The sequence below is a fragment of the Lissotriton vulgaris genome, chromosome 11 (assembly GCF_964263255.1).
Source record: "Lissotriton vulgaris chromosome 11, aLisVul1.2, whole genome shotgun sequence".
NCBI classification, from domain to species: domain Eukaryota; kingdom Metazoa; phylum Chordata; class Amphibia; order Caudata; family Salamandridae; genus Lissotriton; species Lissotriton vulgaris.
The window spans coordinates 861,574,111-861,597,640 of record NC_141699.1 but is presented as its reverse complement, the minus strand read 5'-3'; the positions used below and the strand labels follow the sequence as shown (position 1 = coordinate 861,597,640).

The 23,530-nt window shown below is 44.7% G+C and overlaps 1 protein-coding gene across 1 annotated transcript in view; it reads right to left on the bottom strand.

The window, feature by feature from the left end:
- ING5 (inhibitor of growth family member 5) overlaps window positions 1-23,530 on the bottom strand; it is a 575,011-nt gene that overhangs the window by 4,824 nt on the left and 546,657 nt on the right. The window contains exons 6-7 of the mRNA XM_086944006.1: window positions 23,064-23,199; window positions 16,030-16,091 (exon numbers count right to left, since the gene is read on the bottom strand). Coding sequence (XP_086800132.1) covers window positions 16,030-16,091; window positions 23,064-23,199 — 198 coding nt within the window. The remainder of the gene's footprint in view (window positions 1-16,029; window positions 16,092-23,063; window positions 23,200-23,530) is intronic.

Below are 23,530 nucleotides of genomic sequence, written 5' to 3'. Positions count from 1 at the left end.
CTGACCCGTCACAGCGGTGGGCTTCTCTTCGCGACCGGGTCACGGCCGCCTTTACATTACACACACAAACAGGAAACCCTTTGAAGAGACGTGCCACACGAAGGTTGATCAGCTCTCTTTATTATGGTTGCCTGCCAGCAGGAACTCACGAGGAACAGCTTTTCAAAATTAAAATGCCAGACGCGTTTCAGGTAAAGACCTTTCTTCAGTGGCATGTGGTTGTAAGAGACTGCAAGCGCTTCGAACTGCACAGTTTATAATTTCCAGCACCTGTCCTTGTGGGCGTGGTCATTTGCATGGCCTTGTGGGTGATGTAGTGCAATTCCTGTATTACCCCAGTGGGTTCGCTGTTTTTGCAGTCTCTGAATGAACTCACGAATCTTGCATTGTCCCAGATAGTGCCTGCCGAGCTTTAAAACCACCAAATTGTAGCTTGCGAGCTGGCTCCCTCCCTGCAAAGGCTCCAGCTCACCTTCGTTCACAAACGCTGCAGCATCCGACGTGGTGCCGCAGCTGACCCGTCACAGCGGTGGGCTTCTCTTCGCGACCGGGTCACGGCCGCCTTTACATTACACACACAAACAGGAAACCCTTTGAAGAGACGTGCCACACGAAGGTTGATCAGCTCTCTTTATTATGGTTGCCTGCCAGCAGGAACTCACGAGGAACAGCTTTTCAAAATTAAAATGCCAGACGCGTTTCAGGTAAAGACCTTTCTTCAGTGGCATGTGGTTGTAAGAGACTGCAAGCGCTTCGAACTGCACAGTTTATAATTTCCAGCACCTGTCCTTGTGGGCGTGGTCATTTGCATGGCCTTGTGGGTGATGTAGTGCAATTCCTGTATTACCCCAGTGGGTTCGCTGTTTTTGCAGTCTCTGAATGAACTCATGAATCTTGCATTGTCCCAGATAGTGCCTGCCGAGCTTTAAAACCACCAAATTGTAGCTTGCGAGCTGGCTCCCTCCCTGCAAAGGCTCCAGCTCACCTTCGTTCACAAACGCTGCAGCATCCGACGTGGTGCCGCAGCTGACCCGTCACAGCGGTGGGCTTCTCTTCGCGACCGGGTCACGGCCGCCTTTACATTACACACACAAACAGGAAACCCTTTGAAGAGACGTGCCACACGAAGGTTGATCAGCTCTCTTTATTATGGTTGCCTGCCAGCAGGAACTCACGAGGAACAGCTTTTCAAAATTAAAATGCCAGACGCGTTTCAGGTAATATATATATATATATTTCCGCACTTGTGCCTTTACTGCCACAGACTTGAATTCTTGACCATCTGACAGGAAAAACACGGAAGACCCAGAGTGCAGGTGAGTTTGTTTATTCCTCAGCACACCACGCCAGCATAACGTTTCGGCCTACACAGAGGCCTTGGTCACATGACGCACTGAGAGAGGTGCAAGAAATTTAAAGTGCTCATGCAACAGCGACAGACACATTTGATTGGTTATATTTGAAACAGTGGGAGTGTTTTAACTGTGACTGATACTGATTTGCTTATATATATATATATATCCACGCTCCCTGTCCCACTATAAAATCAGGGCACTCGCGGGCGAGTGCGGTATGCGGTAATGGGTGCCCGCAATAATACTCTGCTCAGCTTCAGAACTCGTCCTTCCAAAGAACCGCACTCGTGGGACCAAAGTTTTTGCAGTGCTCACACCATCAAGGTTTATTAAGGTTTATTAACAAAGTTTTAACTTTAAAACTTTGTTGATAAACCTTGATGGTGTGAGCACTGCAAAAACTTTGGTCCCACGAGTGCGGTTCTTTGGAAGGACGATTTCTGAAGCTGAGCAGAATATATATATATATATATATATATATATATATATATATATATATATAGGCCAACATATCCTGAGGGGGTGCATTGAATCAGTCTGGCACCATCTCAACGTTTATCTTGTCCAATAAACAAACAGTTCCTACTGGAAAGTGGAAATCGTACAACACTTACAAAAGCCCTTAGAAAGGAGATGGAGCGATCCTTTCAAAATAATGCGGCTTCTGTTGAATTGCCAGTGGTGCCATAGGAGCCTGTCAAATCGGTCAATATAGGGGAGGTTATATGCTTCATAGCAAGAACGAAAAAAGATAGGAGAAAGGCCTTGATGAGGGATGAGATCTTCACTGTAGGAAATATATATAAGTGAAAGGTACAACAGAGTGTATCCAATACAAATAAAAAACTGCAAAACTGCATCTGTGCCAATGGAGCCTGACTGAAGCTCAGAAGTTGGTTCTCGCCTCAGAGAGTAAGTTATATGATTAAGGTGAGTGATAAGGCAGGGACGCTGATATATTGGTTGAGTAAGAGAGAATACTTATCATATACTTTAAAAACAGACAGCTGGGGGACAGGCCAGATGACTATCGCGAAAATGTGCTGTATTTTACAGAGCGCTATAAGGCCCTATGGAAAATTAGGCTCTAGGCAGGTGTGCAGCAGACCTATCAGTCCCTTCGATCTCTGAAAAAGATCATGAAACCCTAAACTGAGGGATTATGTTAGACTAAATCACCAAGGCAATCTGAGAATTGCAATTGGGAAATTTTCCGATTCCAAAAGGTCCACCAATTGGATTCGTAAATCAAACACATCCCTACTGTCCCCCATATGCCCAAACTGTTCAAGTCCTCTACAGCAGGGTATAATAGTCTGTGATTTGCGGGAAGTGGTTATCACCATCATACCCAAGAAGGATCGGATGATGTAAAGATCAAATCATACAGACCCATATCTCTGTTTAATTCAGCAGTTAAAGTGATTTCCACCACTCTTTCAACTTGTCTGTTGGTAGTGCTTAAGTTCTTGATGTACAAGGATCAATATAGTTTTATGCCACATAGATCACTACGATGCATCATGCAGTGATTGAATAATGAACTTGCATTGGTGGGTCAACTCAGGTCATCACTGGAGGGTCCTGTAGATATATTCTGAGAAGGCCTTTGAAAGGCTAAACTGGAATTATGTATTTGCTCTGCTGGACCGTCTACATCTGGAAGCCACATCATTGACTTGCACACGTCTGCTATATATGGAGTTACAGGTACATATGTTATTGAATGGGTTTCTCTCTCCTCACTTTGCTATTGAATGAGGCACGAGACTGGGGCACTACTTATCATCTCTGATATTTCCTACTGCTGTTGAGCCAATGGCTGCACTGATCAAATCAGACCCTGGAATTGAGGCCTTTGTCTTTTCTACAGATGTGACAAATAAGAGTTCACTCTGCAGACATCCTCTTCATAAACTTAAATCATACCGATAGATTGTACCTCCAGGTGATGCATCTTCTCAATGAGATCAAGGACTCTGTTGATCGGAATAAGTATGATATCTATCCTCAAGTTGGATAGTTGACCACACAATCGCTGTGGAATGTGGTACCATTCTTAGTATGTATGTGTCAGAGGACCTGGCTGGAAGGCAAGGTTCCACTCCTTCATGAAACAAATTAAAAGAGACTTTCAACACTGGATGCATCTGTCTATTTCTCGCATGCGGAGAATTGCCACAATTGATCAAGCTCCCTAGAAAACTGGAAGTTTTTCAAAATATTCCTCACAAAATGCATAAAATAATTTTTAAGCCTCACTGCAATGGTCCGCTCCTTCATGTGGAAGAACGGGATACCCAGAGTTAGTATCGCTAAGTGTTGTAAACCTAAATTTGTTAGCTGCCTGGGAATGGTAGACTTTCAGAGAGGATTCTGACCATCCAGGAACTGGCCATCAAGGGTTCGGGTTCCCCCACTTGGGAGAGCGTAGTGGAGTAATCAGAAATCCCACCCCCAAGGCAACTGACTTAGGAGCTCCGATCTACGGGTCAGTGTCTGTAGGCAAGTGGTGAAGCGATTAAAATTGTAAAACTGTGACCTCAGCCACAACTCGCGCCCTCTCCCTTGGCTGCCTGTTATTCCTTGGAGCGAGACTGTGTTCTCCGTATGCGTCGGTGGCACATAGGTTTTCCTTTGGACCAACCTCCTAGTTCACTCTGGGAGACATCAGTAGGAGGTTGTACCCCTTTGGAGCGCAGTCAGTCCCATACTTCATCCAGGGTAGTGAATAAGAGCATAGAATCAGAGTCTATAACACATAATTAATTTGGCAGGGAAAAGTAAGGAATATGAATAGCCCAAGGTGTGGAGTTGCATCTTAACCGCAGTGAAAGTGCTGCACTTCCTTTGAACTTCTGCCGTGTAGTCCGGGTACACTAGAGCCATTGGCGGACCGAGAACCTTTCGCTTTGAATAACTACAATATTAGGTCTCTGTCTCTGTAATTAAGGAGGCATGCTATGATGGGGCGAGGGGAAGATCCCAGGGGAGGCGGGGGGTCCTGGAATCCTATGTGCTCTTTCAATGGATAAGAAGTTCAGGACCTTGGTCACGAGCACTGTCGCCAGGGAAGGCCAGAAAGCGGATGTTATTCCACCGGGAGCGGGCCTCCACATCTTCCGAGCTTGCAGAGAGTTCCTTCCCCTCCTTTTGTAGGGTCTTGACGTGGTATAGTAGGGTCTTCACTGTGGGACTAAGGAGCGAGAGCTTGAATGCTGTACCATCTACACAGTCCACATGTTTAGCGTGATCCGCACGCAACAGTCCAGTTTCAAATGGAATTATACCCAGCTGTGTTTCCACTGCACTCTTGGAGTCTTGTATATCCTGGAGTACTTTGACCAACATCGCTGTGTTTTTTCAGAGGAGAAGGTGGCCAAAAACATGGTCATTACGAACAGGGTTTTAACATTTTTATTTATTATTTTCTTATCTTTAATTTATATTTGTCGCCAAATATTTCAATAGATAAGGACATATATATGAAATTGTTATAATCATATTTACACATTGAGACAGATGAGTGTTATTATAGTAAAATAAACGGATAGGCATACATTCATCACCTTATATGTTATTAATGTATTGAAATTAAAAATATATTTATTTTTCATTCCTCTTAAGTATAAATATATATATAAAGATACATACCCATATTATTTGTGTTTGTTTTCTGTGTTTTCTATTAATTAACTCCTTGGAAAATAAACCCTTATGCATACACTCATCACCTTATATGTTATCAATGTATTGAAATTAAAAATACATATTATTTTTATTCCTCTAATAAGTATAAATATATATATATAGAGAGAGAGATACATACCCCTATTATTTTTGTTTGTTTGCAGTTTTTTCCTTTAATTAACTCCTTGGATGCTAAGGACTTGCAGGACATGTCCTCAGCACTGGCACTTAGGTGCTGAGGACGTGTCCAGCACGTCTTAGCACCTCCCTCCCCTCATGGGGGGAAGACTGGTGCGCACTCCCGGCTGGCACCCGTCTTATGCTTCCACGAGGAGTGGCAATAAATTCGAATATAAGAGCAGTGTAATTATTTCCGGCATCAATGTCTTTACTTAACATAGTAAGTCCCTCAGATTCCTGGCTCACCCACCTTATCATTTATCCAGTGGAGTCCTCAGTAGCCCCTATATCACACCCACCGGCCCCAAATCTTATCCCACTTCCTTGGGCAGCCCCAATTCTGGAACACCACCTTTTCGGCTGCACAACACCAGTCAAGATCTGTTCTGCAAAATGCAACTTGTGTGGTTCGGTCTGCTCCCCAAGCCCTGGCTATATTCCGATTTGCAACCATGGCTGCAACCATTAGCCAGACATTAAAATATTTTGGCCATGTTTCTGCCCCAGTCACACACAGTATATGCCATCTAGCCTCCAGTGGGTTAGTCTGGCCTACCACCTCAGACATAACCTGTGTTGTCTCCAGGGATGTTCTTTTGATGTGGGGAGCAGGTCTCTCCTCATTATTTGGAACGTTTTGGTCGTTTTCGGACACCCCCCCCCCTCCCCCCAGGGCAGCTCGGACATGTTGTAGGCTGATATGCCCCCAGAGGGAGGTGGAAAATCACTAGATAACAGGGAATGTAAAAGTTGTAGATGTTGAGGAGTGGGCCATTGGGCAAGGGTCGCTCCTAATTTTTGGGCATAATGTTTTGGCTGTTTTCCGTCCTCCCTTGGGGGCAATTCAGCTATTGTTTTGGTTGAGCTGCCCTCACAGGGATTGAAAACCACTAGACACTAGGGATTTTATCGTATATTGTCATGATGTACCTGGACATGTCGAGATTGAAGAGGTCAATGAGCAATGAGGATGTATTCCCCTCTTACGTCTCTCCCCTCCTCTGTTTCCACTCTCCATCGGATTCGACCACTCAGTGTAGGAAACTGGCTCTATATATACTGCACCAAAGTAAGGTACAGTGTGTATAGAGTCCAAGGGTCTCCAGAGGTTTGGTAGAGGTTAAAGTTAGATAGAACCTTACTCTCTAAAGTGATAGCTTGGTCGAGCAGTAAGGCAGTTTCAGAGGATAGTGTAAAGCATTTGATGTACACACTCAGTCAGCCAATGGTCTCACACACTCAAGAACTGAACTCTAGGCCAATTGGTTTATATAAAAAAATATACTGTAGTTTTATTTCTAGAACCAAGCAAGCCTGGTGCAGGTATGCATAAAAATTATTTTCAGTAGTAAATTACTTGTATGTACACAGTACAAAATAGCAGTGTAACTTGTACTGGTTTTGGATACAGTTTTAAGATAGCAGTTTGCAACACATTGCAGGTATAGTACATTCAATTGAATGGGCTTTTTAAGTAAAATGCAGTTAATAACTTTTCAGATTACTTTTGCTAACACAGGACTGGATCCTGGATTCAGTCCTGGGACATTTCCTAAATACAGGTGAGTAAATGCGCTTTGGTTAAAGGTACGATTTTTAAGGAATATTATTGCATTTCCAAAGTTGACACATTCACTTAGGAGGTAAGTTAGGTTATCATTACTTTTTCTTACTCAGTGCTGGATCCTGGATTCAGCACCGAGACATTTCCTGAAAACAGTTGAGAAAATGCGTTTTGGTTATTTGGCTGATTTTTAAGGAATATTTGCAGTTTTTAAAAGTCGACACTTTGAAACTTTTTTGGGAGAAAAAAGTGTCAATGTTATCCTACGAGGAAAAATTATTTATCGGTTTCAAGGTAAGTAATCAGTCTTTTGGGTTAAGTTTTGGGGTTAGACTCAGGGGTCTCCCAGTGATCAATCAATCAATCAAACAATCAGAGTACTTGTAAAGCGCGCTACTTACCCGTGAGGGTCACAAGGCGCTATGGGGGGGGGGGGGGGGGGAGTGCTGCTACTGCTCGAACAGCCAGGTCTTGAGGAGTCTTCTGAAGGCGAGTAGGTCTTTCTTGGGTCTGCCGTATGTGGGTAGGGAGGGTGTTCCAGGTCTTGGTGGTGCGGTAGGAGAAGGATCTGCTGCCGGAGGTCATTTGTTGGATGCGGGGGACAGCGGCGAGGCCGAGGCTGGCGGAGCAGAGCTGGCGGGTGGGGTGTGATGCACTGTTGTTGCACCCTCAGCGGCACTCGGGCGGCCGGGTGCAGTGTTGAGGCCCAATGTTATCCAATGGGGGATAGGGGGACTCCGGTTGGTGGAGGCTGGCAAGCAGGCCACAGGGTTGTGGGAGCAAAGCTCCGAGGGTTAAGCTCATGCACGTTGGGGACCAAGTTAGCACCAAAGTGGCACCCTCAGCGGCGCTAGGGCAGCCAAATGCAGGGTGCTGTTTTGAGGTCGGGTGCCCTGTTGATTTCAATGGGAATTCTCGTGGACAAAGAAACACTGCAGGCTCGGGGACGAGGATCTTCCAGGAGAGAAAACCACTTCGAGGGGTAAGTTGGAATGTAGAGGGATGGTTAGGCACCGCTGGGTTGGGCACACAAGGCCGTGGGGCGTCGGGTGCAGGGGTGCATTTGGACGTCGGATTTTCTTACCCGCTCAGGTCGCTGTAGGGGGGGCCCTCTGGATTAAGGCTGCAGGCGTCATCGGGAGGTTTGAGGCAGGTCAGGGGACGCCGGATGTCGGGTCAGGATTGCCAGGGGGACCTCCTCATGGTGTTTGTTCACTCAAACACGGGCCGGGCTCAGCGGGTGCAGAGTGTGCTGGATTGACGGTTGCTAGTTGGCACCAGAAGCTGCAGTTCAAACATGTCCGGTGTTCACAGGAGAAACAGCTGGGAAAGTGAATCTGGGGTTTGTGAGGTTGGTGGCAGCTGGACACGCTGGCATTTCGCAGGAGCAGGTTCGAGGGGAGACAAGCCTGTAGGGCTGGGGCCAAGTCAGTGGGCGTCATCCTCTTGATAGCTCTGCACAGCTTCTCGTCCTTCTTCTTTTCTTGTTGTTGCTGGATCTGAGGAAGAAAGGTTCAGGGTGCCCCTAAATTCAAAATGTAGGGGTGTTACAGGTAGGTAAAGGTCAGGGACCAATGGGTCCCTTCCCTGGAGTGGGTACATCCCCTATTCTGCCACTCTCCAGTGGGAGGGGGCAGGAGCCTGCCCCTGGTTGGCTGGGTTCCCCCATCCTCAAGATGGCGGGGACTCGAGGTTGTGCTTCACCTTGCCTCCACCACCATAGGGGTGGAGTTGGCAGAGGTGGGCACACCTCTCTTCCTCACTTTGTTTTTCCCACTGAGTCTCCCGCCCAAAGTGGGGGGTAGAACCAGTGGGGACCAGTTGCTGAGCACAGCAAGTGGTCTGGAAAGGCTCACAAAGGCGGTATGCCTTTGAAGCTTCTCCTTCGTGAACCCTGCCCATCCTGGGGGAGGAGGCTTGGCTCCCCGTCCCAGGATGTGCATTGTTTCAGGCCCCCGAGAGCGGCAAGCTCTTGACCGAGGGGTCCAGAAACATGTCTGGGGGTTGCAGCCTCAGCAGCCACTCAGTCAGGTCACTGGGAGTTGGTCGAGTTTCAGGGGGCATCTCTAAGATGCCCTCTGTCGTGCATTTTACATTAAATCACACACTGGCATCAGTGTGGGTTTAATGTGCTGAGAAGTTTGATACCAAACTTCTCAGTCTTCAGTGTAGCCATTATGGGGCTGTGGAGCTAGTAATGACAACCTCCCAGCACCATATACTCTTAATGGCAGCACTGCACTTACAGTGCCGAGGAATGGACCTGGGGACTGTAGGGGTATATGGATCATGCACCTGTGCCCTCACCACTGGCAAAAGGCACCCGCCTAGAGGGGTGACTGATGTATGCCAGGGCAGTGTTTTGTGGGCATGGCACACAGGGATGTGCGATACCCAAGTGTGAGCTAATACGGGCTTGTCTGTGATACTTTAGTGGTCTTGGGCAAAATACAGGGAATTGACAACTTTCCAAAAGGGAGTTGAGTCTCTCTCTACACAGGCCCTCGCCAACTGGTCCTAGGCCTCCCCTTTAATGCTCGCTTTACTAACGGAGAGTGTTGCCTTGTATGTGCGTCTACAGGCGCAGAGGTTCTCAATGTCTCTGGGTAGGGGTTTCAATGCTTCTTTGAGATGTTTGTGTACCATTAAGCAGTGACCGTCAAACCACTCTGTGGCCTTGTTTGGGCGTTTGGATGCTTTGTATGTTAGCAACTCAGATGTTTGTCTGAAGATTTCAAGGTATGCCTCTAACGCTCTTAATAAGGGGACATCACTGCCTAGACAGGTACCAATTTTGCTCGTGCATCTACCCACCAACTGTCTTAGTAGCGCCCCTGAGTCTACCTCCGCCCACCTACGTCAAAGACCCTGATGTTTAGAGTACTCTGCTGCAAATTGTGTAGTTGCGCAGGATGTAGATCCCAATTTTAAATAAAGTACTTGGGGATTATGGTCACTCAGCTTGGTGGGTAAAATAACATAATCAATGAGGTTACCTCTTATCTCTATTGAGGCCACAATTAAGTCTATTAGGCTTCCAGAACCTTTCACCGTGTAGGTGACCTGGCTATCTCGTGAACTAATTGATGAGTCAATGGCAGGAGATACGTTGTGTTTTATCATGAGTGTGTTTAAGACAGTACGACATAAACTATGGTTAAAATGTGTAAACTCCGGAGAGTCAGCCGCTCATAACCCACAGACAAGATTACTAGTGGAATAGCACAGTCTCAGATTAAAATCTCCACCCCAGAATATGCAACAATCCCCTGAGGATTTTTCAATGATTTTGTCAAGCGCGGCTCCCCAGGAGTCTATATCTGTACAGTCAGATGCATCAAAATTATTATGATAAAAATGTATCAAAACTACCATAGGCAAAGACCCCAGCTTAATACATATAATTTGAAAAAAAGTCGAATCAATGGCCGCGCCCATTATTTTACAAGGAAGGGTTGTGCTTATCATAGTTAATAAACCTCTGCTATTGTGACCATGTGGGGTTGGAGCAGCAAAGGTTGAAATAACATAAAAACCATTCAAAAAAGTGTGCTCATATGCTCAAGTCTCGTGCAAACAGATGATCTCGTATTCACTGATCATGTCTAGCCATTCTGAATCTCGAAGTTTATGTGCGATCCCAGCTATGTTTTAAAATAGAACTTTTGAATCCTACCCAATGCTTGAATTTTCAAGCTTTGAATTGGCAGTGTGCACAGGCCCCTTGGCATTGGGAATTTGCTTGTCCTCTATAGTCAAAAAAAGATTCTTGGGTGGTAAAGTTGTATTTGAGCAAAGGGTCATCGGTGGGCAAGGCTACAGTATGAGCTATGCTATCATGGTTTTTATCTGGGACAGCAGTTTCCAGTCAAACAACTCCGTCCAGTGCTGAGAAGCTGTAGCAAGTTGAAAACAGGTATCGTTTCTTATCATCAGTTGCATTTGTGATCTTAATGTTTTATTTCTTCTTTTTATTGTAGTGCGATGCTTTTGCAATAAAATCATTCACTGGCTGAATTCTTAACAGCTAGAGAAATTCCTCACACTACCTCAGACAAGTTTCAACAAATTTCTAACCTAATTTTATTGGGTTGATTTAAAAAAAATAAAAACACATACTTTACTAAAATTAGCACTGTTTCTGAATGAGATTCTGTCAATTTTGAATTGTTCCCTAAACCCCATTGGCCAACGCCAGCAGCACCTCCCCAGTGTGGGTGTCGACCATGGGCTGACACTTGGGAGGTAAATAAAGGCCCCTCTGGTCAGTGGAGTAACCAAACTTGAGAGGGCCATCATGCAAAGATAATTGAGGGGGCCCCCAATGCTCTGGACCTAGACAGGAGCTCTCAGGCTTCTCGCCAGCCACCCATGCACAGTGCCAGAGGGGGTCCCTTGAGCTCGGGGGTCCCCCACACGCCCGGGGGCTGCGGGGGTATTGTTACGCTACTGCCTCAGGTGGGCTGCACCAAAGGGACTCCCTTATTTCATTTTAACCGCATGCGCGCTAGCGGTTTTACCGCTGAGTGCTGAGATTTCAAAAATCCTGCGTTACGTGACAAGGTCAACTCGTCACACACACAGCGCAGGTAACGCCCATGACGAGTTGACCTTGTCACACGCATCGAAGGGGTTAAGGTCAAGCTGCTTGGAAAGAGCGTTCCAAACAGCCGCAGTGTTATTTGTTAAGATGATCATTGGGCAGGATGCACTGATGACATTACAGTAAAGTGACAGTAAAACGAGCTGAAGTGTTCGTTTTAATTTCGCTGCATCTGAGCTCAGGGGGGGCATATCTCAACCCCCTGAGCACCGATTGAGGTTGGGGAGGTATCATTGGAAATGGGAGAATCTTCCCGTTCCAATGATGCACCTTCCCAGGGAAAGGATTAAAAAAAAAATATAGTGTTGTGTCTGCTCATCATGGGCATGGCCGTGCCCCCCCTTTATATGGGATAGTAGTCTTTCTGCCACAATCTGCGCCCCTGGGGGCAGTGTGGCCACTAGACACCAGGGACTCATTCATTTATTTAAATATAGGGATGGGGTGACCACCATGGGCATTGCCATGCCCCCATCCTATTTAAATGGGCATCAGTCTTTCTGCCCCCTGGGGGGCATTAATTACCCCCGATCTGCCCCCCAAGGTGGCAGAAAGCCCAATAGATGCCATGGAAAGGATAGAGTTGTACAAATGTGCAGGTACCAGGATCCTATAAAAAAAGAGTTGCTCAACCTCTAGAAAAAAAAATACAGGAAAGTCCTATCAACTATCTTGAGGTGATTTGGCTTGAGCCTAATGATCAACCCCAGAGTTCTCCTACTTCGGTCATCGTACCAGAAAGGAGTATCCCGTAATGAACCTTCAGACCTTTATTGGGTTGGAAAAGGTCATCCAGTCACATAGGACACCCGCCTTTTAAATTTGGGGCTTTCCTTACAAGTGCATCACATGGAGGTTTTTGACTTGGGGCTTCCCTTAAAAGTGTATCACATTAAGTTTCCTACCTGGACAGGAATGGGCCTGAAACAGGGGTGGCACATGTTTGCTGGTATTTATAGGTCAGACTGACCCTACTCAGTCTGATTCTTTTTCACCAAGATGTGATGGCGCATATCTCACTTCGATGTCCATGGTTTTCTGTAGTACCACTTGTTTCTTCATTAGATTTGAAGAGGTGCCTTTGTGACCAACTGAAAGCAGAAGAAAGAGGTCTATGGCAGAAATGTCCACCCACCCCAAAAGGGCATTGCAAACCTTTGGCTAAAACAAGTAACTGCCTGTAAAGAAAATAACCTACTCACAGATGAGGAAACTACATTTTTGATAACATAACATCCTGTAAATGCAAATTTTTCTCTAGTACCTAAAGTTCATAAATCAGGACACCCTCAACCAGGCAGCCCTTTTATTGCATGCCCTGTCTCCATCGCACCTCAAATATTAGGTCTAAATACACATTCAGTTACATCCACATGCATAAGGATACCCATTGTGCATAAAGGATGCATAAGATATTTTTATCAAATTACAAGATGTACACTGGCAACATGCTTATCTTTCTTGGTGTCAATGTAAGTAGAAAGCCTCTATACATGGTTTCGGCATGATGATGATGATAACCTACAGGTAGTGGAATAGTTCCTAAAAAATGTGTTCAGCAAACTAATTAACAAATCACTTGGTTTTAGAAATTATATATTATTAGACCTGACAGCCTTTGGTTTGGTCTTCCCCAAACATTTTGCCTTCTTGCATCCTGTTTTCAAAATTTCATGTTTGTTCCCTTCAGAAATCTGTGCACTTTACCACTGCTAACCAGTGCTTAAGTGCTCATTTAAACATGGTAAAAGTAGCTTGCACCCAATGGGTACATTTAATAGTCCCTAGTAAAATAGTACCACATCTACACCGTGCTGTAAATTAAATGCTATGAGCAGGCCTACAGCGCTCATTGTGCCACTAACTTAAGTAGCCCTTTAAAACATGTCTCAGGTCTGCCATTGCAGCCTGTACTGCCGTTTTAAAACAAACTGAGAATTCGAGCTGGCAAAACCCAACTTTTGAAAGTCCTTAACCTTCCCTTTCATACATATGAGTCACCACTGAGGTAGGCCCTAAACAGCCCATAGGGGTTAGTGTACTTAAAAAGCTGTAATTTAATTTTAAGTTTCACATGTCCTGGTAGAGAAAAACTTTAAAATTCCCCTTTCACTACTGTGAGACCTACCTCTCCCACATGATGACATTGGGTTACCTTACTACATTTGAGAAGTGCTACGGTTTGATTGGCAACAGGTAGAAATGCCACTTTTGGTCTCAAAGGAATTGTAATTTAAAATCTTCTTTAACAATAAAGTGGGATTTTAAGCCACAATTCTGAAAATGCCACTTTTAGAAAGTTATCATTGTCTTGTCCTAAACATTTGCTGCCTGCAGCCTGTGTGATGGGCCACCACTGGGTTTAGCTGGAAGCTGTGCTTTTTGTGTATTCCTCTGTGACAATGAGACAAAGGGAGACTAGATGTTGGCAAGATGGGCCATCTGCCAGGATGGGTGGGGTGGTGCTGTTTCTTGCACCACTTACATTTCAAAAGGGCTGTGTCCAGCATGATCACATATAACTTGACACCAGTCTTGTCTCCCCTAGACCTCTTGCAACCTGTGTAGGAAAATGGAGACATTTCAAGAACCAGGTATAGAAAGGCCTCAAGGTTTCTACCACATCAAAGGCGGGCACCAGCTATAAATATTGGACCCCCATACCAACTCTTCAGGTCACTCCTGGACCAACTGAGGACCCCCAGAAGGACTGCCTTGCACTTAGAGGGCTTCCCTGCTGCGTTGTGCTTCAGAGGACAGCCATGCTGCTACCAGAGGACGGCCCTGCTTCTTGAAGCTGGCTATACATCTTCAGAGGACTTCCCTGGTGCTTGCCTTGATGCTTGATCCGAGGGCTACCAGAGTGACTCCAAGGCGAGTGGCTAACTTTCTGCTGTGAGCTACAGGGACACAAAAAGCTCCAACCACCTTGAATCTGCACCTGGACCCTGCCTGAACTGAGTTCTACCCTCCACGTTGTTCCCTATCAGTCTTGGACCCTTGGAAGTGGCGTTAAAGGTGCCCAAACAGCCAAAAAACGAAACTTGGGACTTGAAACATTTTCCCCCAGAAAATCGACAGGAGACGGAACCTACTGGGCCCCAGATCCACACAAGGTGCATCGTCGTGTGCCTGATTTCATGGAAGTCCTCCTACATTCTTCTACTCAGCAGCTACTCTCGTGGAGCCCTCATTGGCTACAGGCTGCAGCTTCGTCCTTCTGGAGATTTTTGACTTCCAATAAAGTGAAAAGTCCATACATAAAAATCTTCATTGTGACTTTGTGCAATTGTTCCCCAACAACAACAAGGCCTCCTCAAACACTGCAGGCTGCCTTGCCCACTGAACTTTACCTTCTCATCAGCTTTTCTTCAAAATTTCTTTTAAGTATGAAGGTAATCTGAGACCAGGCCCTATCCACCTTTTTCATACATTTATTTTTCTTTCTTTGTCAGTTTGTTTTGTTGAAATGTTACTATCTCAATAACAATAATAAATTAAAAATAATAACACCCTAGACACACCGATGTTTCCATAGGTGGCGGAAAACTATTGTCTTCACAGAGAAAGGAAAGAATTTACAAGCACATACTGAAAAAGGCTCTGGAGAAATAAGGCTTTTTTATCTGTGGTTTACAAAAAAAGTTATGTTGCTTTATGCAACGACCACAATATGGACTGAAGACTGATTCCCACTTAGTAAGACATACAATATTAGCTATGGAGAAAGCATATGACGGGAGCTAGGGCAGAGGATCTTTGGCAACGAAGACTAGTAAATGATATCTTTCCATTGTTGAGAATGTTTGCATGATTTGACACGTGGCAGATTAACACAGATGGAGTACATTTTATTTCAATGACGTAAACCTGGTAGTCTGCCCGGATCAAAATAGAGCGAGCAGAAAGAGAGTGATGCAGACAAGGTACTTCATTGCCATTGCGATGGAGTGCCCTGTCCGCCAAAATCTAAATCAAGCCCCCTCTCCCCCCACACCTCATTATAATTAGATTTAAAAACCTGCCCCAATGGTGAAGGTATGAGCACAAACAAAAGCTTAGAACCACACAAAAAAGTAAAAACAAACAAAGACAAAAAACTCTCTTTCCTGTCTTCTAGGCAGGTGGAAATGGTTAGCAAAGCTCAAGTTGTACAAGCAGAGGAATAGCTTCTTTAGGATTCCTCTAGAAAGTATAAAGAGACCACATTAAAATTTTAATAGCCCGGCCATTATCACACCCAATTTTCAATCAGATGGGACGGATGGAAGGCAGGATGAACAAGCAGGTGTCAAATGTGATGAAAGGTGATGCATTCAAAGCTGAGAGGCAGCATAACTGAAGCAGAAAGAGTAAACTGGAGCAGAGAGGCAGCAGGAGTTGTGAAGATAGATGCAGTAGAAGAAAAATCAGGAGTGAAAGTGTGGAGAAGCAAAGAAGTACCTATGTTGAAGGAGCAAATATGTGCTGATAGTAAAGCAGAAATCAGAGGGAATTGATGTGAAAGCATAGAAGGGCACCAAACACTTTGTTTAATTTAGGAGACATATGTTAAGACAGTTATAGTTGACAGGGAGGCAAAGGAGCATAGAGTAACATTGATAACAGTGAAAATGAGGCATGAAGTGCTTACTTACCATTTGCCTTTTGGCTTTGTGGCGAGGTCGACACAGGCAAAATGAAACCACTCAATTGGACACTAAAGGACAGTGAGTGAAAAAAGCTGCAATAAATAACTTGAAAGTAAAACTAAAACATGGTGCAATAACAAACACCAGTAATTCCCAACATGTATTTCTAGTCAGCTGAATTGGATACCGTGGATTCATGGGACTTGGTACCAAACATCACAAGCTAGATTTTAAGCTACAGAGTGGCCCTCAATATTATTACATGGGAAACAACATGGATAATTCAGGTGTTCTTGAAAATGAAAAATTCACAGAAGATCACATCACAAAAAATATAACTGTCTGATGATATGTCCTCTAAGAAATTCTCTAAAGGCACAATGACTGGTACCCCTAGTACGGGATCAGAAGAGCGGACAGTGAAAAGTTGAAATTTAAATGTCTATTGGTAGTAGCCATAAAACTATCCTGTAATCGAAGTTATTTTTTACATTTACAACAAGCACTGCTGTTTTAGTAATGTTATAAATGGAACTGTGGTCTGCTATTTTAAAATTACTTTTTACATGAATTGTGGAGCACCTCAATAAAGTGCTTACGGTGACATTCACCAAGCTCATTTTGAAGCTATATTTCTTATTTTTTCAATGAATAATGCAACAGTGCGAAACCAATCAACTACACTTCTGCAAATGACTGGTTCAAGCACCGCTAGTTAGCTGTATTTTGAGAGAGTACAGCCTAAACGGCTGGTGCTGATTCTCTTTTACTAGCATCCTCCTGCTGTACATTAAATTATTAGAACAACATTTTGTGCACAGAGAACCACAGTGTCCAGTGCGGTCTTCATCCTGTACATTTCGTCATCAACATGAGAGCCGTAGAGCAATGTGCCATTGAAGGGGAGATTGAGGATTTGATATTGAGCCTCTGGCTTCAAACCCGTCAGTCTCAGCCAGGCAGAACGACGGGCACAAATCCCAAGTGAGTATCCAAGGGCAGCTAAGTCAGAGGCATCAGCTGCTGCACTGATGACCTGATTGGCCACTAAACCCCCTTCATGGAGGTCCTCCAGGAAGTCCTGTCTTTCTTCCTTTGGCAGCTTCTATGTGAAGCGGTAGAGAGAGTCCAACAGAGAACAGTCGTACCGACCCAGTAAGGTCGAGGTGCTGGCTACTTTCATATAGGATGCTGAGGTGTTGCACATGGTCTTGCTGATGGAATCCATGGCCTTACTGTCTCTATCCGGGGGTACCGTAGATGATGCTGCCCCCATCTTGTTCTTCCGCGCCGCTGACACAATCACCGAGTCCGGAGGGGATCAGCTCTAAGAAAAAGTGGGTCCTGCTCAGAAGCCTTGCACTTCTTAGTGATCCGCGACGGGCCGCCGCCACCAACGCTGGAGTCAGGAATTTCTGGAGAGCAGGTTCTATTAGGCCAGGTACCAGGGGAAGCAAAGGCATAGATAAAGACCTGTGATGAAGCGTTTCAAAGATGACTGACGTTGCAGGAACAGAAACAGGCATCTTAATCTGAAGCTTCACACCCCCCCTACATAGGACCTAATTAAAGGTTATAATGCCATCAATGGGCGATACTCTACTCGTTGGAGTGGAAGAAAGAGTAGGAGAGTAGTCTGCCTTCGATGGTCTGGAGTCTGAGGACCACGAAGAAGATCTGTGGCTTCGTCTTCTAGGAGAGCGGTAGCGAGATTTGGATGCCCAACTCCTAGGGGAACGTGATCTGTGCCTTCTCAGAGTCGGTGACCTCACGTCTCTCAGAGGAGTGAACTGACTGTATTATCGGAGATCTGGATCTGCTAGGAATATGCGAAGCTCTTGTCATCCTACGGATCTTCCAAATTTTCCCCAGCCATCTCGGGGAGATGTTAGTTATAGGGACGGGAGCCGGAACTGGCGAGGTTTCAGGAGTGACTTGCACTATTTGGAGTTCCGGGGAGGAAGAGACACTCCTGGAGGTCACAACCTGAACGTCCTTCGGCATAGAGTTGTCCCTCGATCTCGCCCTAGGCCTTTTGGCAGGAGGAGACCTGTGACTGAACTGAGATCTCTTCGAAGTCGATTTCCTCGACATCGATCTCCTCGGCATCGATCTTGATCGCGATCTTCCTGACCTTCTAGGCCCAGAGGGTAAAATGGGGGGTCTCGACGTCGACCTCCTCGACGTCGACCTTCTCGGTGACAGATGCGTCGACGCCATGTGTCTCGACGTCCAATGTCTCGACGGCGATTTCCTTGATAGCAATCGCCTGTGCTGACGCATAGTCGGAGAATGACTGCATCTTACCGGTGTCGAGTCCCACAGTGTTCGGGTCGCGGTCGATGCATGTGGCACTCTTGACGTCGGTGGTGTTCTTGACGTCGTCTCGGACACTCTCGGCGACGGGCTTCGACACTGATGTGTCAACGTCGAACCATAACTGCCTGCCGTCGTAGGCGAGCCAAACCTGGACAGTCTACGCGGAGGTGTCGACTTCGGCCTGTCACGGGTCTTCTGACCTGAAGTCGTTCTCTTCGACGGCGAAGGGGGCTTAGACGTCGACTTCGACGCTGACTCGGAGCACAAAGGTATTTTAGAAGTTGATCTGTCTCTCGACGGCGTGTGAGACCGGTGTTTTCTTTTCTCACCTTTTTCTTTGTGCTACAGCCTGCTCTGAGAGGAGGGCTTCTTTGAGGAATGATCTTCTGGCCACTTGGTGCTTCCTTTCCTCTCTCCTGCATACAGTGCAGCTTAATCTTTTCCCTTTCTCTAAGGGTTCTTTTTGAAAACTTACTGCAGTAGTAGCACTGGTCTGGCTTGTGAGATGAAGGTAGACAAGCAATACAGACCGAGTGCGGGTTCGACTTAGCCATCTTTCTTCCATAGGCCGGGCATTTATTAAATAAGGCCGGCATTTTGACAGGAAAAAATAGACAAAAGTCAGAAAAACACAAAAGATTTAGTACCCCAAGTACTAAAGACGTCGAGTGAAACAAAAAAGTTTCACTTTAGACCAACAATTAGTGATAAAAAACCACTAACTGGCGAGCTCAATGCTCCAGGATCCTCAGAAGGAGCTGTAAAAAAGAATTGACCTAATTGTCACCTGTGGTGCATGATGGGAGCCTTGGGGCTTCCTGGTGGTCTTAAAGGCATGGCGCCAGTTTTTCCAACGGTTCTATATGCAGCCTCTCTAGATTAATTCTTCCTCTATGATCTTGCCTTTTTACCTTTGAAAATAAAGGCTGTGTTTTCAAAGCAAACTGAAAGCAGTTTTCTTTCTCTAGATCATGAACATTTCATGATGTATGTTTCCTTATTATTTCAAATGTAAAAAAGTTACAATACAGTTGTGGCATATTTGTGCCTAGTAATGTTTTTAGGCTGCATATTATATATAGGCATATTACATATATATATATATATATATATATATATATATATATATATATATATATATATATATATATATATATATATATATCTATCTCTGCAGGACTATTTGGTGCTTATGACTATTGGTGAGTATCCCCTGGAAGAGAATTTGGGGAACGTGTGTGCAGCTGTCTTGAGGCCAAATGGTAGCACTGTGTATTTGAAGTGCAAGTTTCTAACAACAAACCTTAGATTTTTTCTGTGATGCTCTGCTACGGAGATTGTAGAAGTAAACATCTTGCAGGTCTATAACAGACAATCAGTTATTTTGTTTTATATATGGATAAATCTGCTGTTGAGTGAATATCCAATACTTTTCTCTTCTTTTGTGCTTGTTGGTAAAGAGAAAATCTAGTATCAGCTTAACCTGTTTTCTGACCTTTCTTTTCAATCAGGCAGTACATGGAGTAAACTTCATGACCGTTTTGCGGAGATGGTAACAGTTTGATTGCCTATTTCTTTAACAGAATATATGTTTGCATTATCAAGATGGAAATTTGGTGCTTTGATGTTGTTTTTGAAGGAACAAGCAGTAGTTTTGCCTTGAAAGATACAAAGTATCCATGACCAACAATACTTAGTACCCACTTGTCCATCGTGATTGTTTCTCACTCTTAATTGTTGCGATACCACCCCCCTTACTGAAATCTCGAACGGAGACAATTTCCAGAGGAGCACCTTCCGTATGTATTTTAAAGCCTGGATGGTCTCAACTGGCCTTTCACAGCCTCCTTATATAGTGGTCCCATTGACCTTGCTGGTGGTGGTGCTGTAGCTGATAAAGCCAGTGAGGGGATTCAACCCTCCATGGGAAGTATCAACTGTTCTTAGATTTGTACTGTCATTAACAACATATTTGCCTCCTCAAGTCTAGGGTCTTGGCTTCATTTGTTATTTGTATCGTCTCTTCCTCTTTCTGATGACAAATAAGGAGGATCCGGAGAATGGGAGGTTCATTATTTTCACTTGAGTGTCAGGTTTGAGAACCTTTAAGCGAAGCCATGAAGACTCCCTGAGCAAATCTCTGTGACAATCGCCACTAACCGCTATCTCAGCCGTAGTTTATTGCAGCAATAACGACTTAGTTAAAGACAAGGGAGCCCTCCTTCGTTATCTCCTTGAAGTCTTGTGGTCTATTTCAAGGAAGGTCATTTATGAAAGATTTCATATCTTCTCTGAAGAGCAGTGCCCTGGCATTTGTTAATGATGTCACAGCAGTGCTCCTTTTTTCCTGTAGTGTCAATGCTCTTACTTTCCCTCTCCAGTGGTGCAGCAGTCTCCGGGGCCAAAGCATGTCAACATTTGACCAAAGTTGTTAATATAGAATCTGGTTTTGAGTTAGATTCCAGAAATTGTGGGTCCTGCTGTGGCGGTTTATACCTCTTGAAAGGGACTGTTGCCACCTTAACCATTGTGAGAGTGAGGAACTTCTCCTCCATAATCTCCGCACACTTGCCACTCTGGTAGTAGACACATGATGAGTCTAGTATGCAGCACTATTGCAATGCATTAGGACATCATCCCTAACAAGTTTATGATTTTTCTCAGAGTTAGCGGATGTCACATGAAAAAAAAAGAGAACACTGACTGAAATGCCATCACTGTTTCTTGGTCGGGATAGGTTTTACCCTGTGACCTTGTTCAATATTGCCCCTAAAAAAATATCTGGATCTGATTTGGGGAGAGATGGGACATTTTGCTACTGACTGTAAAACTAACCTCTGTAACAGTGACACAGCTGTCATTCTAGATACTGCTTTTAATTTAGCCAATCTTTATTATACAGAAGACATGAATTGTGCTGCAGTGTAGGTGTGCTGGAACCACTACTAAAGACTTGGTAAAAACATTTTGGCTGGGACTATGAAGGGTAGAACTTTGGTTTGGTCGAATTGTCAACTTACCCCACATCTGAGGTAGCGATCGTGTGACAGCTGAATGGGGATCTGAAAGTAGGCATTCTTGAGGTTGAGGTTCACCATAGGATCTCCTGTGCAGAGCAGCAGAATGACATCCTGCATGGTGATCATCTAGAAGTGCTCCACAATATGTAACAATTTAGGTGCCTGGCATTTAGGGAGCCTTTCTTCTTTGGGATGAGGTAGTATATAGTGTTTAAACCATGACCCGTTCGGTGTGGAAGAACAGGTTCTATGGTGCCCTTGCTGAGATGCACTTACGCCCTCTCTTGAAAAAGTCTCAGACATTCCTGACTGATGGTGTGACAGCAAGGTGAAATGTTTTGTGGTGTGGTTTGGAAATCCAAGCAGTATCCTTGCTGGAAAAGGCCTCCTTGCCCAGAGGTTATTTCCTCCCACCATGGACGGAGTAACCTCCTTCTCTTCCCTTACAGGTATGAAGTGATTTGGGTACTTTGTGCTGTGTTGCACCAGCACCCCCTCTCACCTGTTGTACCAGAAAACAGACTTTCTGATTTGTGTCTGGATAGCATATAAGGCATTGCAGTGCCTGAGTCCTTTTTGATTTCCATCAAGGTGTCCAATTGAGGCCCAAACAAGAGTTCACTATCATAAGGGAAACTGATGGTGTGCTGCTGGCCCTTAGGACGGAAATCAGAGACTCATAGTCAGGGATGTCTTCGGAGGATGACGATTCTGTTCATTTTCTCTCAAGCTGTACCTGCTGCATCAAATGGACAGCAAATGTTAGCATTTAAAATAATCTTGCCCCAGTACGCTAACTTTGTCGCATTTACAAGAGGGCTCAGGGAGCTCCTTGATTAGTTGTTCCATCTACGCCCATTAGTAATTGCCATACTTTGCAAAGAGGCCCGCAGAGATGACTATGGGCCACACTGTTCTTATCCCACTGCAACACACTTTCCAGCTGCACCAGTTTTCTGGCTTTCTTTATAGAGTGGAAGTGTCTCTCCTGTTCCCTGGGTGGGTGCCCTTTATTTGGCGGTAGATACTACGGGAAATCTGGTGTTTATAACCCTTATATAAAATGGCTCATTAGGTGCCAGCTTGAATTTCTTTTCAGTTCTAGATGGAGCCAGTCAAGGCCAGGCTGCCAAGGATCTTCACCCTCATGTGGCGAGGCAGGATCATACTAGGCCTCCTGAGGGTCTTAATGACTATCCTGATCTGAGTTTGTGTGTGTGGGCAGGTAATGAAAACAAAAGGAATGGTTACTTAGTTATAAGAATAGTTTTGTGGCTTTAACCCATCCTAGATTCATAAGCCCTGCATAACTGAACCAGCTATCGGGGAGGGTTCGGAAAGCTTTTGTGTTTACCTCAAGAAAAGTTTTGGCCGTTGACTAAAGAAGGGGTCAGTCAACCTATAACCTCCTCACAGTGATATTCACAAGGAAAACACACAGCTAATTTGATTTATTTTCAATGAGCAGAGGATAACTTAAGATGAAGGGAGGATGATAGTGCATGATAGCATCAATGACTTTGGAACCAAACAGCAACACCTTATTGTTCCTTACCCTCATCTTGTGCGTTTGCATTGGCTTTGTCCCATAAGCTGAGTGGGGGTCGATAGCTAGTATCTGAGGGATCCGTGGTCAATAAGGATATGTTGTGGATGATTTACATTATCCTAAGGGTATATCTGGTGAACTTAAGCACTTACATCTGGGTTATCACAGCCGATCATCTCGCCATAAGACACCTGATGACACAAGCAGTACGTAGGTTCGTTGGGGTCTACCGGCATGTCCAGGACATCAGAGGGATGCACTGCCAAGACATTCTCAACAAAATCTGATCTGAAAGTTTGATGAGAGAGAAAAACACAGAGAATCATTAGCAGCCTAAATAAAAAAAATAACAATTGAGAAATCTTTTGTGAGACACTTGGAAAGTATCCCTGGTATCTACATCACACAATGAGATGGTGAGTATCAGTTATCTGAAAAGGAACTATACAGTTAATTTTACTTTTTCAGTTAGCTATTTTGAAGAAGGATCAGTTATTTACATGCATTTCTAGTTGTTCTACGTTTTAAGCATCACTACCTATGCGGGAAATGATGGAACACTTTTTTCCCACAGAAAAGGATAATGTTACTTACCTGGTAAGCATCTGTTCTTGGCATG